The sequence below is a fragment of the Carcharhinus amblyrhynchos genome, chromosome 4 (assembly GCF_965287045.1).
Source record: "Carcharhinus amblyrhynchos chromosome 4, sCarAmb.v2.hapA, whole genome shotgun sequence".
NCBI classification, from domain to species: Eukaryota; Metazoa; Chordata; class Chondrichthyes; order Carcharhiniformes; family Carcharhinidae; genus Carcharhinus; species Carcharhinus amblyrhynchos.
This window is the reverse complement of record NC_137327.1, coordinates 126,530,433-126,548,990: the sequence shown is the minus strand read 5'-3', so window position 1 is coordinate 126,548,990 and position 18,558 is coordinate 126,530,433. Positions and strand designations below refer to the sequence as shown.

The 18,558-nt window shown below is 45.2% G+C and overlaps 1 protein-coding gene across 3 annotated transcripts in view; it reads right to left on the bottom strand.

Annotated features, from left to right (window-relative positions):
* Positions 1-18,558, bottom strand: part of radx (RPA1 related single stranded DNA binding protein) — a 65,221-nt gene that overhangs the window by 33,939 nt on the left and 12,724 nt on the right. For all 3 annotated transcript variants that reach the window (XM_080187826.1, XM_080187824.1, XM_080187823.1), the window contains exons 6-9: positions 15,458-15,549; positions 15,237-15,359; positions 10,709-10,822; positions 1,396-1,563 (exon numbers count right to left, since the gene is read on the bottom strand). In XM_080187826.1, coding sequence (XP_080043952.1) covers positions 1,396-1,563; positions 10,709-10,822; positions 15,237-15,359; positions 15,458-15,549 — 497 coding nt within the window. The remainder of the gene's footprint in view (positions 1-1,395; positions 1,564-10,708; positions 10,823-15,236; positions 15,360-15,457; positions 15,550-18,558) is intronic.

Below are 18,558 nucleotides of genomic sequence, written 5' to 3'. Positions count from 1 at the left end.
AGGGAAACATCCTCTCAGCATTTACCCTGTCAAACCCCTTAAGAATCTTACATGTTTCAATGAGATTACCATCCATTCATCTAAATTCCAATGAGTAGAGTCCCAATCTATTCAACCTTTCCTCATCAGACAATCCCTTCATACTGGGGATCATCCAAGTGAACCTTCTCTGAACTGATTCAAATGAAATGTCTTTCCTTCAATCAGGAGACCAAAACTGCTCACAGTACTCCAGATGTGGTCTCACCATAGAGTCATAAAGGTTTACAGCATGGAAACAGGCTCTTCGGCCCAACTTGTCCATGCTGTCCTTTTTTGTTTTTACATGCCTAAGCGAATCTCAATTGCCCGCGTTAGGCCCATATCCCTCTATACCCATTGCACCCATGTAACTGTCTAATGCTTTTTAAAAGATAAAATTGTACCCGCCTCTAGTACTACCTCTGGCAGCTTGTTCCAGACACTCACCCCGCCCCGTGAAAAAATTTGCCCCTCTGACACTTTCGTATATCTCCCCCCCCCCACCCTCACCTTAAACCTATGCCCTCTTGTTTGAGACTCCCCTACATCTGGGAAAAAATATTGACAATCAAACTGATCTGAGCCCCTCATTATTTTACAGACCTCTAATCAGGTCATTCCTCAGCCTCCCACGCTCCAAAGTAAAAATGTCTCAGTCTATCCAGCCTCTCCTTATAACCCAAACCATCAAATCCCAGTAGCATCCCAGTAAATCTTTTCTGCACATTTTCTAGTTTAATAATATCCTTTCTATAAATAAGGTGACCAGAACTGCACACAGTATTCCAAGTGTGGCCTTACCAGTATCTTGTACAGTTGCAGCAAAACTTCGCTATTCTTATACTCCAACCCCCTTGAAATAAAGGCCAACATTCCATTCGCTTTCCTAATTACCTGCTGCTCGTGTGTGCTAGTTTTTTGTGTTTCATGCTCAAGTGTCCTCAAGTCCCTTTGTGTTGTAGCTTTCTGCAGTTTTTCTCCACTTAAATAATACTCATTTTTAAAAAATTCTCCCTTCCAACTTCACGTTTTCCCACATTACACTCCATTTGCCAACTTTTTGCCCACTTACTTAACCTATCATTATCTTTGTAAATCGTTTGTATCCCTCTCGCAACTTGCCTTTCCACCTATTTTCGTCTGCAAATTTGGCTACAGTCCATTTGCTTCCTTCCTCCAAGTCATTGATGTTATTGTAAACAGTTGCAGTGCCAGCACTGATCTCTGTGGAACTGCACTGGTTATTGGTGGCCAACCTGAAAATGGAGCCTTCTGCATTATCACCATTTCCTTAATAAGGTTAAGTCAGTGCAACAGGAAGTCTGAGACAGTGCAGAGGCACTCAATGAGCATCAAGTCCAATACCAGACTTACCATCAAGATTTTTACAGTAATCCTGAAACAGCTTCGGAGCTGGAGGGAAGCTATAGTACCCGCCAATCACAGACCTCTTCATCACATCTTTCTCCTGCTGTCCTTTTATCCACTGAATGAAGTCCTGTACTTTTGGATTGTGTGTGTATGGCTGGCCTTTGTGGTGTCCTGAACATTAAGAGAGGTGCGTCAGCAGAATGAGTCCCAGGAGATCAGTGTAATAACAGCATTGGATTTTGCAAAGCCATTATTACCTTGCAGTGTTAACACCCACACTCTTTGAAAGAGCTATCCAATTATTTCCACTTGCCTGGTCTTACCCCACAGCCCCATCACCGTTTTTCCCATTGTCACAAGGAAGGTGGTGGGGAGATTTACTCAAATGCTACTGGGGACTAAAGACTTCAGTTATTAATTTATTTATTAGTGTCACAAGTCAGCTCACATTAACACAGCAGTGAGGTTACTGTGAAACTCCCCCAGTCGCCTCACTCTGCCACCTGCTCGGGTACACTGAAGGAGAATTTATCACGGCCAATACGCCTAACCAGCGCATATCTGGACTGTGGGAGGAAACCAGAGCACCCGGAGGAAACCCACACAGACACGGGGAGAACATGCAAACTCCACACAGACACCGACCCAAGCTGGGAATCGAACCCAGGTCCCTTGCACTGCAAGGCAGCAGTGCTACTGGAGAAGTTGGGATTGATCTCTTTAGACCAGAGAAGGTGATTTATTTATTTGATCACGGGACTTGGGCGTCACTGGCTGGGCCAGCATTTATTGCCCATACGTAATAGCCCTACAGTCATAAAGGTTTACAGCATGGAAACAGGTTCTTCGGCCCAACTTGTCCATGCTGCCCCTTTTTTAACATCTAAGCTAGTCCCAATTACCCGTGTTTGGCCCATATCCAGTGAAAGTAATAGGGTAATTGTTATGGGGGATTTTAACTTTACTAACATTGATTGGAATTGCTATAGCTCTAGCTCGTTAGAGGGGTCAGTTTTTGTTCAAAGTGTGCAGGAAGGTTTTTTGACTCAATATGTAGATAGGCCAACTAGAGGTGAGGCTATATTGGACTTGGTGCTGGGAAATGAGCCAGACCAGGTGCTAGATGTGGAAGTTGGTGTGCTTTTTGGTGATAGTGGCCACAATTCGGTTACGTTCACCTTAGTGATGGAAAGGGATAGGCATGAACCTCGGGTCAGTAGTTTTAGCTGGGGGAAGGGTAATTATGAGGCCATTAGGAGAGAATTAGGAAGCATTGGTTGGACTAGGAGATTACAGGGACTAGGAACGTCTGAAATGTGGAGTTTTTTCAAGGAGCAGCTACTGCGGGTCTGTGATAGGTATGTCCCTGTCAGGCAAGGAGGAATTGGTAGGGCTAGGGAACCGTGGTGCACAAAAAAAGTTGATTTGTTGGTTAGGAAGAAGAAGGAGGCTTATGTTCGGATGAGGCTTGAGGGCTCGGGTAGTGCAGTAGAAAGCTTTAGATTGGCTAGGAGGGAGTTGAAGAGGGAGTTAAGAAGGGCTAGAAGAGGGCATGAGATGACTTTGGCTGATAGGATTAAGGAGAATCCTAAGGCGTTCTATAGGTATGTCAAGAACAGAAGGTTGGTTAGGGCAAGATTAGGGCCAGTTACAGACAGTAGGGGGAAGTTGTGTGTGGAACCGGAAGAGATTGGAGAGGCATTGAACCATTATTTCTCTTCGGTGTTCACGCAGGACGATATGAATGTAGCTGAGGAGGTCACTGGGGTGAAGGGGTGTAAAATAGAAAGTATTGCAGTTGATACAGAGGATGTGTTGGATATTCTAGAAGGGTTGAAAATAGATAAGTCCCCTGGTCCAGACGGGATTTACCCTAGGATTCTATGGGAGGCAAGAGAGGTGATTGCAGAGCCACTGGCTCTGATCTTCAGGTCGTCGTTGGTCTCTGGTATAGTACCGGAAGATTGGAGGACAGCGAATGTTGTCCCATTGTTTAAGAAGGGGAACAGAGACTTCCCTGGGAATTATAGACCAGTGAGTCTTACTTCTGTAGTGGGCAAGGTTTTAGAAAGAATTATTAGGGATAGGATTTATAGTTATTTGGAGAGTAATGAATTGATTAGAGATAGTCAGCATGGTTTTGTAGCGGGAAGGTCGTGCCTTACTAACCTTATTGAGTTCTTTGAGAAGGTGACCAAAGAGGTGGATAGGGGTAAGGCAGTAGACGTGGTATATATGGATTTTAGTAAGGCGTTTGATAAGGTTCACCATGGTATGCTTCTGCAGAAAATGCAGATGTATGGGATTGGTGGTAATTTAGGTACTTGGATCAGGAATTGGTTAGCAGATAGGAGACAGAGGGTGGTGGTTGATGGTAATTATTCATCATGGAGTTCGGTTACGAGTGGTGTGCCTCAGGGATCTGTTTTGGGGCCACTGCTGTTTGTAATCTTTATTAATGATCTGGATGAGGGTATAGTTGGGTGGATTAGTAAGTTTGCTGATGACACCAAAGTCGGAGGTGTGGTAGATTGTGAGGAAGGGTGTCGAAGTTTGCAGGGTGACTTGGACAGGTTGCAGAGCTGGGCCGCGAGGTGGCGGATGGAGTTTAATGCGGAGAAGTGTGAGGTAATCCATTTCGGTAGGAATAACAGATGTGTTGAGTATAGGGCTAACGGGAGGACTTTGAATAGAGTGGAGGAGCAGAGGGATCTAGGTGTATGTGTACATAGATCCCTGAAAGTTGGGAATCAAGTAGATAAGGTTGTTAAGAAGGCGTACGGTGTCTTGGCGTTTATTGGTAGGGGGATTGAATTTAGGAGTCGCAGCGTCATGTTGCAACTGTACACAACTCTGGTGCGGCCGCACTTGGAGTACTGTGTGCAGTTCTGGTCCCCACATTACAGGAAGGATGTGGAGGCTTTGGAGAGGGTGCAGAGGAGGTTTACCAGGATGTTGCCTGGTATGCAGGGGAGGTCCTATGAGGAGAGACTGAGGGATTTGGGGTTGTTTTCACTGGAAAGAAGGCGGCTAAGAGGGGATCTTATAGAAACATATAAGATGATTAGAGGTTTAGATAGGGTGGATGGTGATAGCCTGTTTCCTCGGATGGAGAAAGCTAGCACGAGGGGGCATGGCTTTAAATTAAGGGGGGGTAGTTATAGGACGGATGTCAGGGGCAGGTTCTTTACCCAGAGGGTGGTGAGGGACTGGAATGCCCTGCCTGCTGCAGTTGTAAATGCGCCTAGTTTGGGGGCGTTTAAGAGATTGGTGGATAGGTTTATGGACGAAAAGGGATTGGTTTAGATTAGTGGGTCAATGTTTTTTTTTAAAAATAAGACTGGTCGGCGCATCATTGTGGGCCGAAGGGCCTGTTCCGCGCTGTAATGTTCTATGTTCTATCCCTCTATACCCATCTTATCCATTTAACTGTCTAAATGCTTTTTCAAAGACAAAATTGTACCGCCTATACTACGAATACCACTGGCAGCTCTTTCCAGACACTCACCACCCTCTGTGTGAAAAAAATTGCCCCTCTGGACTCTTTAGTATCTTTCCCCTCACACCTTAAACCTATGAGCTCTAGTTTTAGACTCTCCTACCTTTGGGAAAAGATATTGGCTATCAAGCTGATCTGTGCCCCTCATTGTTTTATAGGAATTAAAAGTCTAATGATGACCATGAAATCATTGTTGATTGTCATAAGAACCCATCTGGCTCACTAATGTCCTTTCAAGGAAGGAAATCTGCCTTCCTTACGTGGTCTGGCCTATATGTGACTCCAAATCCACAGGAATGTGGGTGACTCTTAAAATACCCTCTGAAATGGGCCAGTACATCAATCAATTCAAGGGCGTTGGGACGTCTTGTTGAAGTTGCACAAGACATTGGGAAGGTCCACACTTGCAATACTGTGTACAGTTCTGGTCACCCTATTATGAAAAGGATATTATTAAACTAAAAAGACTGCAGGAAAGATTTACTAGGATGTTACCGGGACTTGATGGATTGAGTTATGAGGAGAGGCTGGATAGACTGGGACTTTTTTCTCTGGAGCACAGGAAGCTGAAGGGTGATCTTATAGAAGTCTATAAAATAATGAGAGCACAGCTCAGCTAGATAGTCAATATCTTTTCCCAAAGGTAGAGGAGACGAAAACTATACGGCATAGGTTTAAGGTGAGAGCGGAGAGATACAAAAGCGTCCAGATTGGCAATTTTTTCACACAGAGCGTGGTGAGTGTCTGGAACAAGCTGCCAGAGGAAGAAGTAGAGGCGGGTACAATTTTGTCTTTTAAAAAGCATTTAGATAGTTGTATGGGTCTGATGGGTATAGAGGGATTTGGGCCAAATGCTGGCAATTGGGATTAGCTCAGGGGTTTTAAAAAAAAGAGCGGCATGGACAATTTGAGCCAAAGGGCCTGTTTCCATGCTGTAAACCGCTATGACTCTATAATACTCATTCAAGACAAGCAGAGGGTGATGCGAGTATTTTTTATTTTATTCAGCAAAGTTTTGAACTAGAGTGCACTCTTTGACAGAGTGTTGGCAGCACCTTCTATACTCATTTTCAAAAGTGAATTGGATACAGGCTTGAAAAGGACCCATTTACAGGGCTATAGGAGGGGGATGGTGGTGGGATGGGTAATCAGACTACTTGGAATGCTTTGTACAGTTCCGGTCCCTATTATAGAAAGGATATTATTAAACTAGAAAGAGTGCAGAAAAGATTCACCAGGATGCTACCGGGATTTGATGGTTTGAGTTATAAGGAGGCTAGATAAACTGGAACTCTTTTCCCTGGAATGTAGGAAACTTTGGGGTGATCTTATAGAGATCTATAAAATAACGAGGGGCACAGATCAGCTAGATAGTCAACATCTTTTCCCAAAGGCAGGAGAGTCTAAAACTAGAGGGCATAGGTTTAAGGGGAGAGGGGAAATATACAAAAGGGTCCAGAGGGGTAATTTTATCACAGAGAGTGTGGTTAGTGTCTGGAACAAGCTGCCAGACGTAGTAGTGGAGGCGGGTACAATTTTGTCTTTTAAAAAGCATTTTTAAAAGTTACATGGGTAAGATGGGTATTGAGAGATATGGGCCAAATGCGGGCAATTGGGACTGGCTTAGTGGTCAAAAAAAACAGTGACATGGAGAAGTTGAGCTGAAGGACCTACTTCCAGGCTGTAGACCTCTATGAGTCTGATTGGATAGCACCTTCAAAGAGTCGACGACGGACAGGATGGTCTGTTTTGGTGTTACGAGATCCTGCGAGAGATATCAATTCGTAACATCTACAACTATCTGTATTTATATGGCATGTTTAACACAAGAAAACATCCCAAGCCCTTTACAGGAGCATTATAAAGCAAACTTCTGAGCAACATCAGGCAAGATCAGAGCAGAGATTAAGTGCTTTATCGAGGTGGTAGGCTTTGAGGAGAGTCTTAAAGAAAGACAGAAAGAACGAGAAGGGGTCAGGGAGGGAATTACAGAGCACAGGGTCCAGCCAGCTGAATGTACAGTGACCAATAGCAAAGCAATTCAAATAGGAACACTCAAGAGCAGAATGAGATAGCATGGGGAGAGGCAAGGTCTTTGAGGGATTCGAAAAAAGGCGACACGGTGGTACAGTGGTTAGCACTGCTGCCTCACAGTGTCAGGGACCCGGGTTTGATTCCCTGCTTGGGTCACTGTCTGTGTGGAATTTGCTTGTTCTCCCCATGTCTGCATGGGTTTCCTCCGGGTGCTCTGGTTTCCTCCCACAGTCCAAAGATGTGTGGGTTAGGTTGATTGGCCATGCTAAATTGCTCCTTTGTGTCGGGGGATTAGCAGAGTAAATATGTGGATTTTCGGGGTTAGGATCTGGATGGGATTGTGGTCAGTACAGACTCGATGGATCGAATGGCCTCCTTCTGCATTGTAGAGATTCTATGATGAAAATTTGAAAATTAAGGTTGCAAGACCTTGGAGCCAATATGAGTCAATGAGCACAGGGGTGATAGGAAAAGGGGGGCCTTGGCGTGACTTAGAACCTGGGCAGCAGGGTTTTGGATGAACCTGAAATTTACAGAGAATAGAATGAGGTCCACACTGTGATGGTCGAGTCCAGAGCTGACAAGGGTAAGGATGAGGATTTCAGCAGGAGGTGAGCTGAGATCGTGTGAAGACAGTAGGTGTCACGGAGGTGGGAACGGATATCTTAGCAATGGTATGGTTCAGTGGTCACCTCGGGGTCAAATGTGACAATTTGTTTGTCAGCATCTGGTTCAGCCTCTGACAGTTGCCAAGGAGAGAGGCGGAAAGGGAAGCTAAAGTAACTGAGGTTGTGGGAAGGACCAAGGACACTGGTTTCAGTCTTCCCAATAATTAGTTGGGTTCACATGAAGTTCACAGAGGCATTTTGAATAAAAGGATCTTAAAATGGAAAACATCAAAATTAACATGTGGTAACATTCAACCTCTCTTTTCTTTTGTTCAGTCACAGTATGAACAGCATTTGTTGCCCATCCCTGATTGCCCGTGAGATGGTGGAGTGTTTGGAGAGCTGCCTTCAGCTTGCAGGCCAAAGGAGCGCCTCTTAAAATCATAAAATCCTACAGAAGGCCATCGAACCTGCACCAACAACAATCTCATCCAGGTCCTACCCTTATAACCACATGTATTTACCCTAGCTAATCCCCCCGACACTAAAGGGCAATTTAGCATGACCAATCCACCTAACCCGCACACCTTTGGAGTGTGGGAGGAAACTGGCACAGAGGAAACCCACGCAGACACAGGGAGAATGTGCCAACCCCACACAGAGGCTGGAAATGAACACGGTCCCTGGCACTATGAGGCGGCGGTGCTAACCACTGTGCCATCCTAAATGGTGAAAGTTCCACAGTGATGAAGATTATCTGCCAGAGATAGATATCTGACTTGCGTTGGGGGCTGTGATCTAGGAAACATTGGTAACTGTTGCACCAGGATGGAATTTTCAAACTACCCTCACTAATGGATCGGGAGAGAGTTTCTGCTGATCTGGTACTGGATGTCAGACGAGAAGTCTGATAATTGGGCGATAGTGGAGGAACTGTGAGGGGGTGGCGTTACGTACAGCTGGGTATCGCCCATATGGAAACTAACATTTTCAAACGATGTCAACAAGGAGTCGCACGTAGATGAGAAGTAGGCGGGCGGGGGATGGGTGAACAAAGGACATGACCAACAATGGATAATTATTCATACAGAATTACCTGGGTTCATCAACATAGGCAAAACCTCAAGCAAAAGTGATCGAGTCCTAACGCTTTAAGCAGTGTTTTGTTTCTGTATTTCATGGGTTGAAACTTCACTGTTGAACAGGCGGATTATACAAAGGATTATGGATGAATGGGAATAATTAATGTATAATTTACTCATCCAGGTTTCAAATGACAACAGGGCTCCACCAGAGGGGAGCTCAAATGAATTGTGAGTCATTTGAATCCGATGATTAAATTACAGGGTTCTATTCACGCTCTGCCATTTACTTGAATAAATGTGTGCTGTGCTCTCTGAACCAAACAGCCGTGCGAAGGACAGTATAAAGTTAATCAGATGAGGCTGATTAAAATAGCCAGCGCTGTGGCATAGCACAGACAGCTGAGTCATAGTTTAAAGACAACCCAGTTATTGGCAGCTTTCAGGTTCGCTCAAGGAGCAAATAGTTCTTCACAATAGTGGGGCAGAATATACGGAGGAAAGGTACACAACCACGTGCCGGACATTCTCTGCCCTCAACAGATCTTTGTGAGATTGACATGCAATGTCAAACAAGCAAAAGTTATTGGCAAAAGACCAAGAGGTGAGATGAGGAGAGTTCATAGAATTTACACTGCAGAAGGCCACCATTCAACCCATCAAGCCTGCACAGACAACAATACCACCCTAACCCCGTAACCCTACCTATATTTACCCTCCTAATCCCCCTATCACTAAGGGGCAACTTACACGGCCAATCAATCTAACCTGCACATCTTTGGACTATGGGAGGAAACCGGAGCACCCGGAGGAAACCCACGCAGACATGGGGAGAATGTGCAAACTCCACACAGGCAGTGATCCGAGACCGGAATTGAACCCGGGTCCCTGCCACAGTGACGTAGCAATGCTAACCGCTGTGCCGCCCATTTTTTTTTATATTGTTCCATGGGATGTGGACTGTGTAAACATATGTTGCCTTATCCCTAATTGCCCTTGATGTGAGTGGTTCACTGGGCCATTTCAGAAGATGATTGTGGGCCAACTGCACTGCTGTGGGCCTGGAGTCACATATAGGCCAGACCCAATAAGAATGGCAGATTTCCTTCCCTGAAGGACCAGGTCGATTGCCATGGCCACCATTACACAGCCTAGCTCTCGAATCCCAAGTTATATTTAAATTCCACTAGCCGCCGTGGTGCGATACGAACCCATGCTCCCAGGGCATTGGCCCAGGCTGCTAGATTACCGTGCCTGTGACGTTACAATATGCTAGCATCTTGCCCTTTTTGTGCAGTGATTTTCTATGATCCACACGCACTGCCTGAAAAGGCAGTGGGAGCAAGTTCAAAAGGACATTGGATAAATACCTCAAAAGAAGAGACAAATTGCAGGGTTATGGTGAAAGAGCAAGAAGATGGGACTAATTGGACTGCTCCAAGGGCTGGCATAGACATGACAGACCAAATGGCCTCCTTCTGCATCATATTAGCTTAAGTATATTTGTTAATGTTGTAAGTAGCCTTACCTTAACACAACAATGAAGTTACTGTGAAAATCCCCCAGTTGCCTCTCCAGTGCCTGTTCAGGTACACTGAGGGAGAATTTAGCATGGCAAATGCACCTAACCAGCACGTCTTTTGGACTATGGGAGGAAACTGGAGCTCCCAGAGGAAACCCACACAAACACGGGGAGACTGTGCAGAGTCTGCACAGTGACCCCAAGCCGGAAATCGAGTCTGGGCCCCTGGCGCCGTGAGGCAGCAGTGCTAACTGCTATGCCACCATGCCACCCACTAATGTGCCCATGAAGTTCACATATGGCACCTCGAGTAAAGGACTTCAAAACGGAAATCATCAAAATTAACTTGTGGTTTTGCCCAAGTTCTCTTTTTTTTGTCCAGTCACAGGATGTGGGCAGCACCAGTAAGGTCAGCATTTGTTGCCCATCGCTGATTGCCCGCGAGATGGTGACGCCCTTGGAGAGCTGCCTTCTTTAATACAAACGAGCGCTTGTCAGCACCAAAGGAGCACCCCTTGAAATGGTGAAAATTTCTTACAAGTGCACAGAGATGAAAGATTACATAACCCACCTGAAATAAATATCTGACTTTCATTGGAGGTTGTAAGATAGGGAACAGTGGTAACTGTTCCACCCGGTCGCAATTCTCGAACGACCCTCATCTGGGTGCACACCAAGTAAGTCACTGTATGGAAGACATATTTGCACATGAGTCGAGAGAGTTCCCTGTTTACAGCACCTCAGCAGCACCAGAGTATTGGAACAAAGGAAACGCAGCAGCCCAATTTCATAGAATCACACAATGCAGAAGAGACCCTTCGGCCCATCGAGTTTGCACCAACATGCAAGAAACACCTGATCTCCCACCTCATCCCATTTATCAGCACTTGGCCCATTGTCCTGAGTGTTCTGTGCCAAGTGCTCATTTAGGTGCTTTTCAAAGGATGTGAGGCAAGCCACCTCCACCACCCTCCCAGGCAGTGCATTCCAGATCATCATCACCCTCTGAGTAAAAAAGCATCCCCCCTAAACCTCCTGCCCCTCACCTTGAACCTAGGTCCCCTCGTGACTGACCCTTTAACTAAGGGGAACGCAGGAATTTGAACACAGGAAGCTCTCACAAACACCAATGCGATAATGACTGCATAATCTATACACTTTGTGGTGTTGTTTGGGGGCAAATTATTGGCCAAGACACCAGAAGTACACCCCTGTTCATTGAAACAGTGAGATACTTTATGTTGACTTGAGGGTTAAGGTGGGACTAAGATATCCTGAGGTAAGCGATAGGTTGCTTTTTCTGTAACTTGACTAGTTTAAAGGTGATAGGTTCAGCTGTCAACTCTCCTCCATTACTCCTTAGAGTTCAGAACAATTAAAATATCCCTTTTTCTCAGTGTTTATACAAGCTCCCACACACAAAAGCAGCATTTGTGGGTCAAAGTTCCTGTTTTTGTTCTAAGTACCACGATGAACCTGCATTCATATAGTGCCTTTGAGGCAGTAAAATATCCCAAGGCACATTACAAGATAGCAAACCAGATATTGATTTGACACTAACCCAAGAAAATAATTACTGGGACGGGTACGCAAAAGCAAGGTCGAAGAGGTGGGGTTCTCATCAGTTTCTTAAAAGAGGATGGATTGATGGAGAGCTTGTTGCACAGAACCTCAAAGTAAGAGGCAGGAGTGATCACATGGCTTGGGGAGGAGGTGCCAGAATATATCCAGCTAAAAGGCGAGGGGGAATTTCTTCTCTCAGAGGGGAGTGAATCTGCGGAATTCTTTGTCACAGAGGGGCTGCAGAGCTGGGTTGTTAAGTATGTTCAAGGCTGAGATAGACAGGGTTTTAATCAGAGTCAGGGAATCCAGGGCTACAGGGATAAGGCAGGAAAGTGGAGTTGAGGATTATCACATCAGTCATGACCTCATTGAATGGCAGAGCAGACTCGATGGGCTGCATGGTCTATTTCTGCTCCTTCATCTTGCGGGTAGACTGTTGGTGGGTGAAGTTTGATCCAGAGAAATGTTTAGTGGTACATTTTTGGGAGATTAAATCAAAAAGGCTTATTATACCGAATGAATTTAATGGCGTCTATTAGCGCAGACATTAAAGAACTTTTCTTTCTCTTTATTCTTCCATGGGATGTGGGTGTCACATCTGTAACCCATCCATAATTACCCTTGAACTGAATGGCTCACTGGGCCATTTCAGAGGGCAGTTGAGAGGCAATCACATATTTTTGGGGAATAAATGCTGACCAGTCAGTGACACCCATGTCCCATGAATGAATAAAAAAAACTGTGGGCCTGGAGTCACCTGTAGGTCAGACTGGGTAGGGAAGGCAGATTTCTTTCCCTAAAGGACATTAATGAACCAGATGGGTTCTTACAATAGATGATAGTTGCCAAGCTCCAGTTTCCTCCCACAGCCCAAAAATGTGCGGGGTAGGTGGATCGACCATGGTAAATGACAAACTTACAGGGATGGCAATGGAAAGGAGGGCATGGGTAGAATGCTCTTTTGGAGAGTCGGTGCTGACCTAATGGGCCAAAGGGCCTCGTTCTGCACTGTAGGGATTCTATGATTTTTATGAAAATAAGATAGCTTGATTTGCATTTATATAGCATCTTTCACAACCACAGGGCATTCCAAAGCACTTTATACCTGGTTTCTTTTCTCTGGAGCATTGAAGGCTGAGGGGTGATCTTATAGAGATCTTTAAAATAATGAGGGGCATAGATCAACTAGACTGTCAATATCTTTTCCCAAAGGTAGAGGAGTCTAAAACTAGAGGGCATAAGTTTAAGGTGAGAGGGGAGAGATACAAAAGTGTCCAGAGGGGCAATTTTTTTCACACAGAGGGTGGTGAGTGTCTGGAACAAGCTGCCAGAGGTAGTAGTGGAGGCGGGTACAATTTTGTCTTTTAAAAAGCATTTAGACAGTTACATGGGTACGATGGGTATAGACGGACATGAGCCAAATGTGGGCAATTGGAACTAGCTTAGGGGTTTAAACAAAATGGCAGCATGGACAAGTTGGGCCGAAGGGCCTGTTTCCATGCTGTAAACCTCTTTGACTCTGTGGCTCTAAGTGTAGTAAGTAGGCAAAACAGCACTCAATCTGTGTGCGGGCTGCTCTCACAAACAGCAAGTGATCAAGAACAGACAACCTGTTTCTCGAGATAAATATTGGCCAGAACTCTGGAGAAAATTCCCCGGTTCTTCAAAATGGCACCCTGGGATCTGTAATGACCATTTTGGAGAGCAGATGGGGTCTCGGTTTAATATATCATTTGGATACACAGCACCTCTGACACTGCAGCACTCCCTCAGTAATACACTGGATAGTCAGCCTTGACTTATGCGCTCAAATCCCAGGGAATGCTAGGGGGCATGGACTGTAATTTTGTTAATTCACTGATACTAGCTGAGTCAAGATTCTCTCTGAGGTTATTAATTATTTGGTTAGTCTCCTCAGGCACTGATGCCTGCCACTCTATGCATTAGCTCACTGGTGGAAACATAGTTCTCCACATCCCTATGGTGCTTTCTGCACGATTACTCTGTGACAGGGCTGATGGAAGGTTGCGTGTCACACACACAGGCTTGGCTGTGTGGGTGTGTGAAGGGTGTTTCCTCTTGTGGGTTGAACCTGGATCTCAGGCTCACTGTTTCAAAATAAGGCCCATTTAGGACAGAGATGGGGGGGTGGGGTGGAAATTATCTCAGGGGATTGAGACACTTTGGAATTCTCTTCCTCAAAAGATGTTTGATGCAAAGTCTTGGGATATCTGTTAAGGCAAAATTAGATAGATTCTTGATAAGCAAGGGGGTGAAACGTTATCAGGGGGAAAGTGGGAATGTGGAGTTGCGCTTCCATTCAAATCAGCCATCATCTTATTGAATGGTGCAGTAGTCTTGCGGGGCCGAGTGGCCTATTCGAATGTGTGTGTTCCCTTTTCCTCGGTGTGAATGATTATGCTCGTGGCTCTGGCTGGCTTGGGAAGTTTGAACTTGTCTGCCGCAACTGTACAGTGTTAGAGCCAAAAATAACAGTATGGTCTCTTCTAATCCATGTTCCCCATTTCATTCCATTAACTTATAATCTCCGCTATTAGACAGGCAGCCACTGAGTTAGGATCAGGTATGGTCACATTGAAATTAACCTTATCAAGATTGCACAAGCCTTGGCTCTCACAGGTGTAGCACTGAGTGACATTCACATGCTATGTTCTCATTAAAGTTAATATACAAATACCAGCTCAAACAGTAAACACTTGAAATACTCAGTAGGTCTGGCAGCATCTGTAGGGAGAGAAAGTGAGGTTCAGGTCAACTACCTTTCCTCAGACTTCACTCCTGTTCTGATGAAAGATTACCTGCCTGAAACAATAACTCTTGTTTTTCTCTGCATGGACACTGACTGACAAGCATCAACTGTCTTTATTTCAGATTTTCACTTTCGTGAATCTTCATGAGCAATTTTGGGCCCTATATTTAAAGGATGGACGTGCTGGCCTTGGAGAGGGTCCGGAAGAGGTTTACGAAAATGATCCCGGGAATGAAAGGCTTGCCACATGAGGAGAATTTGAGGACTCCGGTTCTGTACTTGATGGGGTTTAGAAGGATGAGGGGGAATTTAATTGAGATTTACAGAATACTGAAAGGCCTGGATAGAATGGATGTGGGGAAGAAGTTTCCGTTAGTAGAAGAGACTATAATCTGAGGGCACAGCCTCAGGGTAAAGCGACGATTCTTTAGAACTGAAATGAGGAGGAATTTCTTCAGTCAGAGGGTGGTGAATCTGTGGGATTCAGTGTCACAGAAGGCTGTGGGGCTAGGTCATTGATTGTACTTAAGACAAAGATAGATAGGTTCTTGATTGGTAAGTGGATCAAAGGTTACAGGGAAAAGGAATGGGGTCGAGAATCTTATCAGCCATGACTGAATGGCGCAGCAGACTCGATGGGCCAAATGGCCTAATTCTGCTCCTATATCTTGTGGTCTTATTGTTAAAGACACCACAAAAATGCACATTGCTCTTGTTGGTTGTTAGATCAGAAATCTAATCACCCGAAAGGCAAAACATTACTTACTCGGATGAATTTGTTGAAAGGTTTCTGGTTGCGAAGTTGCAAACACTTCAAGTACAAATGGTTGCTCGGTGCTGCCATCTACAGCATGAACCCAGCGATACAAGTAGAAATTCTCACTGCCATCTGTGTCACAATGAAAGGGGGAGGAAGAAAGTTAACCGGGTTTTTACTTATTACCATGAAGCCGTGTTTCTCCCGACATCGACACTTTGAAAGATTACCTTCCCTCCTTACTCTCTGACATCTTCCCACAAAGGTGACGAGTCCGATGACATCACACGTGTAACCATCTGGCAGTGTATCCAGCTCCAATCTGAAGAGACACATTAAGGTGAAATATCTCTCTAAACCATGTCTAGAACTGACTGTATTATTGCCAGAGTACAGTGACCTGGAGAGATTGCAGGTGGGTGTAGTAAAATGCAGAGAAATGCTTAGTGGTACATTTTTAATGAACATAAGAAATAGAAGCAGGAGTGAGGTTCCCAGGCCCCTCAAGCTGCCTCAACATTCAATACCATCATGACTGATCTATGCTGACCTCATAGAATAGATCATAGAAACCCTACAGTGCAGAGAGAGGCCATTTGGCCCATCGAGTCTGCACTGACCACAATCCCACCCAGGCCCTACCCCCCTATCCCTACATATTTTACCTGCTAATTCCGCTAATCTATGCATCTCAGGTCACTAAGGGGCAATTTTAGCATGGCCAATCAACCTAACATCTTTGCAGTGTGGGAGGAAACCGGAGCACCCGGAGGAAACCCACACAGACACGAGGAGAATGTGCAAACTCCACGCAGACAGTGACCCAAGCCAGGAATTGAACCCAGGTCCCTGGAGCTGTAAAGCAGCAGTGCTAACCACTGTGCCACCGTGCTATTTCCCCATCATCCTCTATTTCTCAACCTATTCAATTTTTATCATCTCCACTTTTAATATTTATAATGATCCAGCTTCCACCACCCTTTGGGGCAGAGAATTCCAGAGATTCACCACCCTTTGCGAGAAGAAATTTCTACACAGCTCAGTTTTAAAATGACCTGCCTTTGATCTTGTAGTTATGTCCCCTTGTTTGACTCTTCCACTCGTGAAAACATTTCACCATCTACCCTGTCAAACCCCCACGGGATCTTATGGGTGGGATTTTATGGCCTCCCTCATTCTGAAACCATAAAATTCCACCCAAAGTCAGCGGATCTTCTATGTTCCACCCTCGTCTGCTCCGATTCCCACGGCAGGGGGGGCTGGTAAAATTCTGGCCATTGTGTTTGAATAAGGTTTGAATAATATTGTGTTATAGCCTGACATGGGGCGGCACAGTAGCGCAGTGGTGGAGTGGCATGGTGGCACAGTGGTTAGCACTGCTGCCTCTCGGCGCCAAGGACCTGGGTTCGATTCCCAGCTTGGGTCACTTTCCGTGTGAAATTTGCACGTTCTCCTCATGCCTGCCCAGGTTTCCTCCCGGTGTTCTGGTTTCCTCCCACAGTCTGAAAGATGGGCTGATTAGATGCATTGGCAATGATAAATTCTCCCTCGGTGTACCCGAACAGCGGCGACTCGGGAATTTTCACAGTAGCTTCATTACAGTGTTAATGTAAACCTACTTGTGACATGAATAAATAAATAAACCTATTTTAAATATGTAGTGAGGTGATTTATCAAAGATGGAATTGCCACTGGCTTAGTCATTTATTTTCTAATAAAGGGTGCAGTTGCCAGCAACAACTGTATCTCTAAATAAAAGAATTATCTTCTGTGTGTAAGAGTTGGACAGCCTCAGGTCTAATGCTGGCAAAAGAACATCAATTAGAACTAAAATAAAGAGGTGTGCGAGAAAGTTGAGGAAGAAAAATTAGTCACAGACTTATAGAATCCCTAGAGTGCAGAATGAGGCCATTCAGCCCTTCCAGTCTACACTGACCACAATCCCACCCAGGTCCTATTGTTGCCACATAGTGGGATTTGAACACATGATCTACGGGTTGCTTGTCCGATAGCCACCACATCACCATATCCCATAGAGTTTGGGATCAAAGCAATTGCAGAGGATGGTAAATTAGTGCAACCTTGCAGGAGTGCCACATTGTCAGAAGCGCCTTCAGTTGGAGCTGTGTTAGACTCCAGCTGCTTGTTCAGCTGGACGTGCAAGATCCATTAAACCATAAGACACAGAAGCAGAAGTAGGCCATTTGGCCCATTGAGTCTGCACTACCATTCAATGAGATCATGACTGATCTGATGTGATAATTGTCAACTCCACTTTCCTGCCTTAACCCCATAACGCGTGATTCCCTTACTGATCAAAAATCCATCTATCACAACCTTGAACATGTAGGTCACCGATAACAGTGGGAGGCTGACGTTTCACCCCTAACAAAACAACAGTAAAACAACGTGGGTGGTCAATTCATTCAACTGCGCACAAACTAGTTTCAAAGTTTGCCAACATAATGACAGTGACTATTCTGCAAAAAAAAAGCAGGGTTCAAAACATTTTGAGATACCCTTGCTGAAAAGAGTCATGAGAATGGTTCCAGGGTTGGGGAGCTTTGACACGATGGCACAATGGTTGGCACTACTGCCTCGCAGCGTCAGGGCCCAGATTCAATTCTGGCCTTGGGTCACTGTCTGTGCGAAGTCTGCACACTCTCCCCGTGTCTGCGTTGGTTTTCTCCTGGTGCTCCGGTTTCCTCCCACACTCCAAAGTGGCGGACTGGCCATGCTAAATTGCCCCTTAATGTCCAGGGATGCATGGACGAGCCATGGTAAATGCATAGGGTTACAGGGATTAGGTGGGGGCTGGGCCTGGTGCAGGCCCGATGGGCCAAAAGGCCTTCTTCGATACTGCAGGGATTCCATGGTTCTACTATACACAGATTGGAGAAGTTAGGACTATTTTCCTTAAGGAAGAGAAGGTTGGACGAAGAGGAATTTGATCGAGGTCTTCAAAACCAGGATGGATCGGGCAGAGCAGATAAGATCAAACTGTTCCTATTAGTGGATAAATCAGGAACAAGATTTAAGGCAATGTGGAAAAGAGTAGTGGTGACTTGGGGAAAATCCTTTTCATGCAGCGAGTGGTTAGCATCTGAAATGCACTGCTTGAGGTGTGGTGGAGGCAGATTCAATTGAGGCCTCCCAGTGGGAATTGGACTATTGTCCAAAAGGAAGAATGTGCAAGATTATAGGAAGAAGGCAGGGAAATGACATGAGGTGAATAGCTCACTCAGAGAGCCAGTACAGGCATGATGGGCTAAATGGCTTCCTTGCGTGCTGTAACAGATCCTAAGGGCATGATAAGGTAGCACTTGAATAT